Source organism: Bombina bombina, chromosome 2, assembly GCF_027579735.1.
Source record: "Bombina bombina isolate aBomBom1 chromosome 2, aBomBom1.pri, whole genome shotgun sequence".
NCBI lineage: Eukaryota > Metazoa > Chordata > Amphibia > Anura > Bombinatoridae > Bombina > Bombina bombina.
This window is the reverse complement of record NC_069500.1, coordinates 125927607-125939725: the sequence shown is the minus strand read 5'-3', so window position 1 is coordinate 125939725 and position 12119 is coordinate 125927607. Positions and strand designations below refer to the sequence as shown.

The window sequence follows — 12119 nt, the reverse complement described above, 5'->3', positions numbered from 1 at the left end:
CCAGCCGTGAGATCTGAGAAAGGCCAGGACGATGTCCGTGTGAGCCTTTGCTTGAGGAAGGGACGACGCTTGAATCAGAATGTCGTCCAGGTAAGGTACTACTGCAATGCCCCTTGGTCTTAGCACCGCTAGAAGGGACCCTAGTACCTTTGTGAAAATCCTTGGAGCAGTGGCTAATCCGAAAGGAAGCGCCACGAACTGGTAATGTTTGTCCAGGAATGCGAACCTTAGGAACCGATGATGTTCCTTGTGGATAGGAATATGTAGATACGCATCCTTTAAATCCACCGTGGTCATGAATTGACCTTCCTGGATGGAAGGAAGAATAGTTCGAATGGTTTCCATCTTGAACGATGGAACCTTGAGAAACTTGTTTAAGATCTTGAGATCTAAGATTGGTCTGAACGTTCCCTCTTTTTTGGGAACTATGAACAGATTGGAGTAGAACCCCATCCCTTGTTCTCTTAGTGGAACAGGATGAATCACTCCCATTTTTAACAGGTCTTCTACACAATGTAAGAACGCCTGTCTTTTTATGTGGTCTGAAGACAACTGAGACCTGTGGAACCTCCCCCTTGGGGGAAGTCCCTTGAATTCCAGAAGATAACCCTGGGAGACTATTTCTAGCGCCCAAGGATCCAGAACATCTCTTGCCCAAGCCTGAGCGAAGAGAGAGAGTCTGCCCCCCACCAGATCCGGTCCCGGATCGGGGGCCAATATTTCATGCTGTCTTGGTAGCAGTGGCAGGTTTCTTGGCCTGCTTTCCCTTGTTCCAGCCTTGCATTGGTCTCCAAGCTGGCTTGGCTTGAGAAGTATTACCCTCTTGCTTAGAGGACGTAGCACTTTGGGCTGGTCCGTTTTTACGAAAGGGACGAAAATTAGGTCTATTTTTCGCCTTGAAAGGCCGATCCTGAGGAAGGGCGTGGCCCTTACCCCCAGTGATATCAGAGATAATCTCTTTCAAGTCAGGGCCAAACAGCGTTTTCCCCTTGAAAGGAATGTTTAGTAGCTTGTTCTTGGAAGACGCATCAGCCGACCAAGATTTCAACCAAAGCGCTCTGCGCGCCACAATAGCAAACCCAGAATTCTTAGCCGCTAACCTAGCCAATTGCAAAGTGGCGTCTAGGGTGAAAGAATTAGCCAATTTGAGAGCATTGATTCTGTCCATAATCTCCTCATAAGGAGGAGAATCACTATCGAGCGCCTTTATCAGCTCATCAAACCAGAAACATGCGGCTGTAGTGACAGGGACAATGCATGAAATTGGTTGTAGAAGGTAACCCTGCTGAACAAACATCTTTTTAAGCAAACCTTCTAATTTTTTATCCATAGGATCTTTGAAAGCACAACTATCCTCTATGGGTATAGTGGTGCGTTTGTTTAAAGTAGAAACCGCTCCCTCGACCTTGGGGACTGTCTGCCATAAGTCCTTTCTGGGGTCGACCATAGGAAACAATTTTTTAAATATGGGGGGAGGGACGAAAGGAATACCGGGCCTTTCCCATTCTTTATTAACAATGTCCGCCACCCGCTTGGGTATAGGAAAAGCTTCTGGGAGCCCCGGCACCTCTAGGAACTTGTCCATTTTACATAGTTTCTCTGGGATGACCAACTTTTCACAATCATCCAGAGTGGATAATACCTCCTTAAGCAGAATGCGGAGATGTTCCAACTTAAATTTAAATGCAATTACATCAGGTTCAGCCTGTTGAGAAATGTTCCCTGAATCAGTAATTTCTCCCTCAGACAAAACCTCCCTGGCCCCCTCAGATTGGGTTAGGGGCCCTTCAGAGATATTAATATCAGCGTCGTCATGCTCTTCAGTAACTAAAACAGAGCAGCCACGCTTACGCTGACAAGGGTTCATTTTGGCTAAAATGTTTTTGACAGAATTATCCATTACAGCCGTTAATTGTTGCATAGTAAGGAGTATTGGCGCGCTAGATGTACTAGGGGCCTCCTGAGTGGGCAAGACTCGTGTAGACGAAGGAGGGAATGATGCAGTACCATGCTTACTCCCCTCACTTGAGGAATCATCTTGGGCATCATTGTCATTATCACATAAATCACATTTATTTAAATGAACAGGAATTCTGGCTTCCCCACATTCAGAACACAGTCTATCTGGTAGTTCAGACATGTTAAACAGGCATAAACTTGATAATAAAGTACAAAAAACGTTTTAAAATAAAACCGTTACTGTCACTTTAAATTTTAAACTGAACACACTTTATTACTGCAATTGCGAAAAAACATGAAGGAATTGTACAAAATTCACCAAATTTTCACCACAGTGTCTTAAAGCCTTAAAAGTATTGCACACCAAATTTGGAAGCTTTAACCCTTAAAATAACGGAACCGGAGCCGTTTTAACACTTTAACCCCTTTACAGTCCCTGGTATCTGCTTTGCTGAGACCCAACCAAACCCAAAGGGGAATACGATACCAAATGACGCCTTCAAAGTCTTTTCTAAGTATCAGAGCTTCTCTCACATGCGACTGCATGCCATGCCTCTCAAAAACAAGTGCGCCACACCGGCGCGAAAATGAGGCTCTGCTTATGCTTTGGGAAAGCCCCTAAGAAATAAGGTGTCTAATACAGTGCCTGCCGATATTATAATATCAATATACCCAGATAAAATGATTCCTCAAGGCTAAATATGTGTTAATATGAATCGATTTAGCCCAGAAAAGTCTACAGTCTTAATAAGCCCTTGTGAAGCCCTTATTTACCATCGTAATAAACATGGCTTACCGGATCCCATAGGGAAAATGACAGCTTCCAGCATTACATCGTCTTGTTAGAATGTGTCATACCTCAAGCAGCAAGAGACTGCACACTGTTCCCCCAACTGAAGTTAATTGCTCTCAACAGTCCTGTGTGGAACAGCCATGGATTTTAGTTACGGTTGCTAAAATCATTTTCCTCATACAAACAGAAATCTTCATCTCTTTTCTGTTTCTGAGTAAATAGTACATACCAGCACTATTTCAAAATAACAAACTCTTGATTGAATAATAAAAACTACAGTTAAACACTAAAAAACTCTAAGCCATCTCCGTGGAGATGTTGCCTGTACAACGGCAAAGAGAATGACTGGGGTAGGCGGAGCCTAGGAGGGATCATGTGACCAGCTTTGCTGGGCTCTTTGCCATTTCCTGTTGGGGAAGAGAATATCCCCACAAGTAAGGATGACGCCGTGGACCGGACACACCTATGTTGGAGAAATATCAATTAACTATACTCAGAGGCTACTGGCACATTACAGGCAGCATAATCCAGTTACCTACATGAAATACCAAAACTAACCTAAACATATGTAGGTTTAATCTATTTATACAGAATATCTAACCTAGTATCAAAGCCACGGACAATTGCTCCCATTGATTTAGCAGCCCCAGCAGCAGCAAGTCCAGCAACACCACCTCCAATGATCAGAACCTGAAAGGATATAAACAAAACAGAATGTAAGAATCCACATTGAGAAGTACTACATATTATCATTTCATTGTATAACATAAAATATTTTTACAGCACAGTTAGGTTGATGTGTAATTATTATGATAAAAGTAGTGATGGTATTGATACCGGCTAACACATTATTCCCACTCCAGAATCTGGTCACCAATTTCAAACGGAAATAACTAAACCACATTGCTCAAGTTCTTGGGTGAATTGTAATACTAAAGAATATGTTGTATGTCTGGGGCTCAAACCAATTGATTTAGAGAGAATAAAAAAAAATTCAATAGAACATACATGTTGCATATTAGTCCAATATTCAATATGCTTTTTTTAGAGTCAAAAATGTAAATGCACCATATGATTCTAGCCATGAAAAAGGCTAACGTGCTTCCAAAACATTAAGCAAAGAAGAAAAAAAAAAAAGTTATTTGAATCACTCATGCAAATAAGGAAAATATCAGGGCCACTTCCAGACCGTTAAATTGGCTGTTTATATAAATGCTGGAAAGTAATGCAGCGCAGCACAAACATTCCCTTTTCAAAACCAAGGATCTGGTGGCAAGAAAAAGGGAGCAGGTGTGCGTTATTATGCAGAATCTTACCCTGTCTACGCAACTAGAAACAGCAACAGTGTGTGTGAGGCTAAATTATTTCAGAAGAGGATGACTAATATGGTGACATTAATTACATAGGACTGGTTTTCCATATAAAATATTAAAGGGTTTCTTGTACGATGCACCTGGTTATTTTTAGCTTAGTAGCTTCTCAAGACACAAAATACACAAAGCCAACATACAACAAGCTTGTCACCTAGTATAAAGTAAACGCATATATTAATCCAAACTTACAGCGATATCCTATAGCTCTCTCAGTAGTTTCATTTTACAACCAGGACTGTAAGAGAAAAACTAAAAATCAGGAGTCAGATGCTGAATGAAAAACGGATAAAAGCAGCCGTAACTATTTAAACTTGAGGGTTATGGGGTCTATTCTTGGCAGGACAAAACCAGAGCTTGATCCTTTGAAGATTAGAAGACTAAAATACCATATAGCTATTGTTCAGCTTTTACTAATTGCTTAAAAGGGACATTGAAGCTTTATTACCTAACATTAAAAACTGCAAGCTCCAATTCATTATAGAGCATTAACTATTTGCACTACTCGCTGTGGAACTTTGTGTGTTTAACCTTAGCAAAGGTGTTAAGCCCATATATAAAGTTGCACTTAGGAGCTAGCGAGAACTGCTGGTCACAAGCAGCCGGTCCATTCAGCAATAATTCCAGCTCTTGAACAACACTTTACATTACTCGCTGTGAAACCCACAAAAAGGTTAAACACATAGGCAAGCAAACATCCTCTAACCAATTAAAGGGACATTTTAGAGTGTGTGGGGGGGGGGGGGAAATGACATGCTCTAAGTCGTGCAAAAAACTAATATATGTTTCACAAAATTATAGTATAAAAATAAAATAAAATTATCAGCCAATTTTTTTTTTTTAAAAAGGATAAAAAAATAAAAATAAAAAAGAGGCGTCAAAAATAACATTTCATAAGTTATGATTAATAACTTGGCTTCAGTTTAAAAGCAAAGAAGCAACATTTGCAAAACTCTGTTAGTATTTAAATCTCTAATAAATCTAACAAGACTTTTCAGGCTGTCAGTCTATTCTAAACATGAAAATAAAATAAACACAGAACTTATTAACCATTTACATTAGGTAGCCCCATACACCAGCTTTAAAAAAATAAAAGAAAAAAGAAAGAAGACAAAGTCTGCACCTCTCGGCATACTATGACATAGCAGCAACTTGTATATGCAGGACAATGAAAACAGAAATTACAACATACAACTTTGCATGAATAAAATTTGGAGCAGGGTTACTTGATGCAACATTGCCACCTGCTGGACATATCTATATAATAAAACAAAATATACTACGACCCTTACCTTTGCAGGAGGGACTTTGCCAGCTGCAGTGATTTGCCCAGTAAAAAAACGTCCAAAGTTATTGGCAGCCAGAACAACAGCCTTATAGCTTCACACACAAAAAAAAGAAAGAAAAATTACACTACATAGGCAGGCTTGTGTCAGTTTTGTAAACAGAAGTGAAAAAGATTTTATGCAATAAACATTAAATATTAGAAAACACTGAACTAGCAGCTAACATAGCTACTGTTTATTAAAGTTTTTGTTTTAAATACTAGTATTTAATTAACTGTCCCATGGCCCTATGACTGGGGAGACGAGGCCTCAAATTAAGAGACAGAATTGGAAAAATAAAAAGGGGGGGGGGGGAATCTTCTGATTGAAATGAACATGTACTTTAAAAAAAACACAATTTATGCTTACCTGATAAATTTATTTCTCTTGTGGTGTATCCAGTCCACGGATCATCCATTACTTGTGGGATATTCTCATTCCAAACAGGAAGTTGCAAGAGGACACCCACAGCAGAGATGTTATATAGCTCCTACCCTAACTGCCATATCCAGTCATTCGACCAAAAACACGCAGAGAAAGGAGAAACCATAGGGTGCAGTGGTGACTATTTTAAATGAAAAAATTACCTGCCTTAAAATGACAGGGCGGGCCGTGGACTGGATACACCACAAGAGAAATAAATTTATCAGGTAAGCATCAATTGTGTTTTCTCTTGTAAGGTGTACCAGTCCACGGATCATCCATTACTTGTGGGATACCAATACCAAAGCTAAAGTACACGGATGAAGGGAGGGACAAGGCAGGTACTTAAACGGAAGGTACCACTGCCTGTAAAACCTCCCAAAAATAGCCTCCGAAGAAGCAAAAGTATCAAATTTGTAGAATTTTGAAAAAGTATGAAGCGAAGACCAAGTCGCCGCCTTGCAAATCTGTTCAACAGAAGCCTCATTTTTAGAGGCCCAAGTGGAAGCCACAGCTCTAGTAGAATGAGCTGTAATCCTTTCAGGAGGCTGCTGGCCAGCAGTCTCATAGGCTAAGCGGATTACGCTTCTTAGCCAAAAAGAAAGAGGTTGCCAAAGCCTTTTGACCTCTCCTCTGTCCAGAGTAGACAACAAACAAAGCAGATGTTTGACAAAAATCTTTAGTAGCTTGTAAGTAAAACTTTAAAGCACGAACCACGTCCAGATTGTGTAATAGACGTTCCTTCTTTGAAGAAGGATTAGGACACAATGATGGAACAACAATCTCTTGATTGATACCACCTTAGGTAAAAACCCAGGTTTGGTACGCAGGACTACCTTATCCGTATGGAAGATCAGATAAGGAGAATCACATTGTAAAGCAGATAACTCGGAGACTCTACTAGCCGAGGAAATAGCTACCAAAAACAGAACTTTCCAAGATAAAAGTTTGATATCTATGGAATGAAGAGGTTCAAACGGAACTCCTTGAAGAACCTTAAGAACCAAATTTAAGCTCCATGGGGGAGCAACAGGTTTAAGCACAGGCTTGATTCTAACCAAAGCCTGACAAAATGCCTGAACGTCTGGAACATCTGCGAGACGCTTGTGCAAAAGAATAGACAGAAATCTGTCCTTTTAAAAGGAACTAGCTGACAATCCTTTTTCCAAACCATCTTGGAGAAAAGATAATATCCTTGGAATCCTAACCCTTGGATTCACACCAATAAAAATATGTACGCCATATTTTATGGTAAATTTTCCTGGTGACAGGCTTTCGGGCCTGTATTAAGGTATCAATGACTGACTCGGAGAAGCCACGCCTTGATAAAATCAAGCGTTCAATCTCCAGGCAGTCAGTCTCAGAGAAATTAGATTTGGATGGTTGAAAGGACCCTAAAGTAGAAGGTACTGTCTCAGAGGCAGAGTCCATGGTGGAAAGGATGACATGTCCACCAGATCTGCATACCAGGTCCTGCGTGGCCACGCAGGCGCTATCAAAATCAATGATGCTCTCTCCTGCTTGACCTTGGCAATCAGTCAAGGGAGCAGAGGAAACGGTGGAAACACATAAGCCAGGTTGAAAGACCAGGGCGCTGCTAGAGCATCTATTAGCATCGCCTTGGGATCCCTGTACCTGGATCCGTAACAAGGAAGCTTGGCGTTCTAGCGAGACGCCATGAGATCCAGTTCTGGTTTGCCCCAACGATGAATCAATTGTGCAAACACCTCCGGATGGAGTTCCCACTCTCGCGGATGAAAAGTCTGACGACTTAAAAAATCCGCCTCCCAGTTCTCTACACCTGGGATATGGATAGCTGATAGGTGGCAAGAGTGAGTCTCTGCCCAGCGAATTATCTTTGAGATTTCTAACATCGCTAGGGAACTTCTTGTTCCCCCTTGATGGTTGATGTAAGCCACAGTCGTGATGTTGTCCGACTGAAATCTGATGTACCTCAGAGTTGCTAACTGAGGCTAAGCCTGAAGAGCATTGAATATCGCTCTTCCAGAATATTTATTGGAAGGAGCGTCTCCTCCTGAGTCCACGATCCCTGAGCCTTCAGGGAGTTCCAGACTGCACCCCAACCTAGAAGGCTGGCATCTGTTGTTACAATTGTCCAATCTGGCCTACGAAAGGTCATACCTTTGGACAGATGGACCCGAGATAGCCACCAGAGAAGAGAATCCCTGATCTCTTGATCCAGATTTAGTAGAGGGGACAAATCTGTGTAATCTCCGTTCCACTGACTGAGCATGCATAGTTGCAGCGGTCTGAGATGTAGGCGTGCAAACGGCACTATGTCCATTGCCGCTACCATTAAGCCGATTACTTCCATGCACTGAGCCACCGAAGGGCGTGGAATGGAATGAAAAACACGGCAGGAATTTAGAAGCTTTGATAACCTGGGCTCCGTCAGGTAAATTTTCATTTCTACAGAATCTATCAGAGTTCCTAGGAAGGAAACTCTTGTGAGTGGGGATAGAGAACGCTTTTCCTCGTTCACTTTTCACCACTCTCTCTTACTACCTCCATGCGTGTTGAGAGTTGCAAGAGAATGACTAGATATGGCAGTTAGGGGAGGAGCTATATAACAGCTCTGCTGTGGGTGTCCTCTTGCAACTTCCTGGTGGGAATGAGAATATCCCACAAGTAATGGATGATCCGTGGACTGGATACACCTTACAAGAGAAATTAAGAGTTCATGATTCAGATAGAGCATGCAGTTTTTTTTTTGTGTTTTTTTTAATTATACTTCATATAAAGTGCCAACATAATCCACAGCGCTGTCCATGGGTACAATTTATTTAAATAAATCAATGATACAAAGCTTCAAAGAGACAAGACATTTGACAAATACAGAAGGAATTAAGGGCCCTATTCCCGTGGAAACTTACAATCTAGAAGGGTAGGAGGGTGAGAAACAGGCGGAGAGGACTGCAAGAGTGAGAATGATACTAATACAGAGTTAGATTAGGACAATTATTAGTTAAGGGGAATTAATCTATAACTGAGTTGAGTGGTAGGCTTCTCTGAACAAAAATGTATTTAGCGAGCAATTAAAATAAGGCTCTGTGCTTGGTCCCCCTTCTCAAAACACACGTCATCACTAGGCTCCTTAATAAAGTCCCATGTGTTTCAATATCAATTGTATGCTGATAACACCCAAATATACCTCTACACCAGACCTATCTCCTTCCTTGCCAACGTGTGTCACTGACTGTCTTTCTCACATCTCATCCTGGTTGTCTTACCACTAACTTAAAGGGACATAATACTCATGCTGCATCAGTTTCAAGTGAGTTAGCATATAACTGTAAAAAGCTGACAGGAAATTATCACCTGAGCATCTCTGAAAAAAAAACATAATTTATGTAAGAACTTACCTGATAAATTCATTTCTTTTACATTGGCAAGAGTCCATGAGCTAGTGACGTATGGGATATACAATCCTACTAGGAGGGGCAAAGTTTCCCAAACCTCAAAATGCCTATAAATACACCCCTCACCACACCCACAATTCAGTTTAACGAATAGCCAAGTAGTGGGGTGAAAAAGAAAGGAGTAAAAAGCATCAACAAAGGAATTTGAAAATAATTGTGCTTTATACAAAAAATCATAACCACCATAAAAAGGGTGGGTCTCATGGACTCTTACCTGATAAATTCATTTCTTTCATATTGGCAAGTTCTTACATAAATTACGTTTTCTTTCATGTAATAGGCAGCTAGTGACGTATGGGAAAGTAATACCCAAGATGTGGAACTCCACAGAAGAGTCATTAGAGAGGGAGGGATAAAATAATAACAGCCATTTTCCGCTGAAAAAAATAAATCCACAACCCAAAATATAAGTTTATTCTCATAATGAAAAGAAAAAACTCAAACATAAGCAGAGGAATCAAACTGAAAACGGCTACCTGAAAAACTTTTCTACCAAAAACTGCTTCCAAATAAGCGAATACATCAAAACGGTAGAATTTAGTAAATGTATGCAAAGAAGACCAAGCTGCTGCTTTGCAAATCTGATCAACTGAAGCTTCATTCTTAAAAGCGCTCGAAGTTGAGACTGATCTAGTAGAATGAGCTGTAATTCTCTGAGGCGGGGCCTGACCCGAAATCCAAATAAGCCTGATGAATCAAAAGCTTTAAAAAAGATGCCAAGGAAATGGCAGAAGCCTTCTGACCTTTCCTAGAACCAGAAAAGATAACAAATAGACTAGAAGTCTTCCTGAAATCTTTAGTAGCTTCAACATAATATTTCAAAACTCTTACCACATCCAAAGAATGTAAGTATCTTTCCAAAGAATTCTTAGGATTAGGAAACAAAGAAGGGACAACAATTTCTCTATTAATGTTGTTAGAATTCACAACCTTAGGTAGAAATTTAAATGTAGTCCGCAAAACTGCCTTTTCCTGATGGAAAATCAGAAAAGGAGATTCACAAGAAAGAGCAGATAATTCAGAAACTCTTCTAGCAGAAGAGATGGCCAAAAGGAACTACACTTTCCAAGAAAGTAGTTTAATGTCCAAAGAATGCATAGGCTCAAAAGGAGGAGCCTGTAAAGCCTTCAAAACCAAATTAAGACTCCAAGGAGGAGAGATTGATTTAATGATAGGCTTGATACGGACCAAAGCCTGTACAAAAACATAATGTATGTAAGAACTTACCTGATAAATTCATTTCTTTCATATTAGCAAGAGTCCATGAGCTAGTGACGTATGGGATATACACCCCTCACCACACCCACAATTCAGTTTAACGAATAGCCAAGAAGTGGGCTGATAAAAAAGGAGCGAAAGCATCAAAAAAATAAGGAATTGGAATAATTGTGCTTTATACAAAAAATCATAACCACCACAAAAAAGGGTGGGCCTCATGAACTCTTGCTAATATGAAAGAAATGAATTTATCAGGTAAGTTCTTACATAAATTATGTTTTCTTTCATGTAATTAGCAAGAGTCCATGAGCTAGTGACGTATGGGATAATAAATACCCAAGATGTTGAACTTCCACGCAAGAGTCACTAGAGAGGGAGGGATAAAATAAAGACAGCCAATTCCGCTGAAAAATTAATCCACTACCCAAATCAAAAAAGTTTCAATTTTTATAATGAAAAAAACTGAAAATATAAGCAGAAGAATCAAAGTGAAACAGCTGCCTGAAGTACCATTCTACCAAAACTGCTTCTAAAGAAGAGAAAACATCAAAATGGTAGAACATAGTAAAAGTATTCAAAGAAGACCAAGTCTTTGCTTTGCAAATCTGATCAACAGAAGCTTCATTCTTAAAAAGCCCAGGAAGTAGAAACTTACCTAGTAGAATGAGCCATAATCCTCCGAGGCGGGAATCCACCCGACTCCAAATAAGCATGATGAATCAAAAGTTTAAGCAAGATACCAAATAAATGGCAGAAGCCTTTTGACCTTCCTAACACCAGAAAAGATAACAAATAGACTAGAAGACTATCTGAAATCTGAATAGCTTCAACATAAAATTTCAAAACTCTTACCATATCCAAAGAATGTAAGAATCTTACCAAAGAAGCCTTAGTAAAAGACAATAATTCCTCACTAATGTTGATAGAAATCACAACTTTAGGTAAAAATTGAAATGAGGATAGCAAAAACCACCTTATCCTGATGAAAAAAAAAAAATCAGAAAAAGGAGACTCACAAGAAAGAACAGATAATTAAAAATTGTTCTAGCTGAAGAGATGTCTAAAAAGAACAATACTTTCCATTAAAGTAAATAATGTCTAGAGAAAACATATGCTCAAATAGAAGAGCCTGTAAAGCCTTTAGAACCAAATTAAAACTCCAAGGAGGAGAAATTGGCTTAATGACAGGTTTGATAAGAACCAAAGCCTGAACAAAATAATGAACAGGAAGGAACACTGAATTACCCTGATGAAAAATCAGAAAAGGAGATCCACAAGAAAGAGCAGAAAACTCAGAAACTCTTCTAGCAGAAGAGATAACCAAAAGGAATAATACTTTCCAAGAAAATAATTTTAATGTCCAGAGAACGCAAAGGTTCAAACGGAGGAGCCTGTAAAGCCCTCAGTACCAAATTGAGACTCCAAGGAGGAGATATTGACTTAATGACAGGCTTGATACAAACCAAAGCCTGTACAAAACAATGAATATCAGAATGAATAGCAATCTTTCTGTGAAAAAGAACAGAAAGAGTAAAGATTTGTCCTTTCAAATAACTTGCAGACAAAACCAACCTGAAAAATTGTAAAATTC

At 39.8% G+C, this 12119-nt stretch overlaps 1 protein-coding gene across 1 annotated transcript in view; it reads right to left on the bottom strand.

Annotated features, from left to right (window-relative positions):
• The window catches only part of NNT (nicotinamide nucleotide transhydrogenase), a 441005-nt gene that overhangs the window by 322905 nt on the left and 105981 nt on the right, over positions 1 to 12119 (bottom strand). The window contains exons 5-6 of the mRNA XM_053701258.1: positions 5415 to 5502; positions 3354 to 3442 (exon numbers count right to left, since the gene is read on the bottom strand). Of these exons, the coding sequence (XP_053557233.1) occupies positions 3354 to 3442; positions 5415 to 5502 (177 nt within the window). The remainder of the gene's footprint in view (positions 1 to 3353; positions 3443 to 5414; positions 5503 to 12119) is intronic.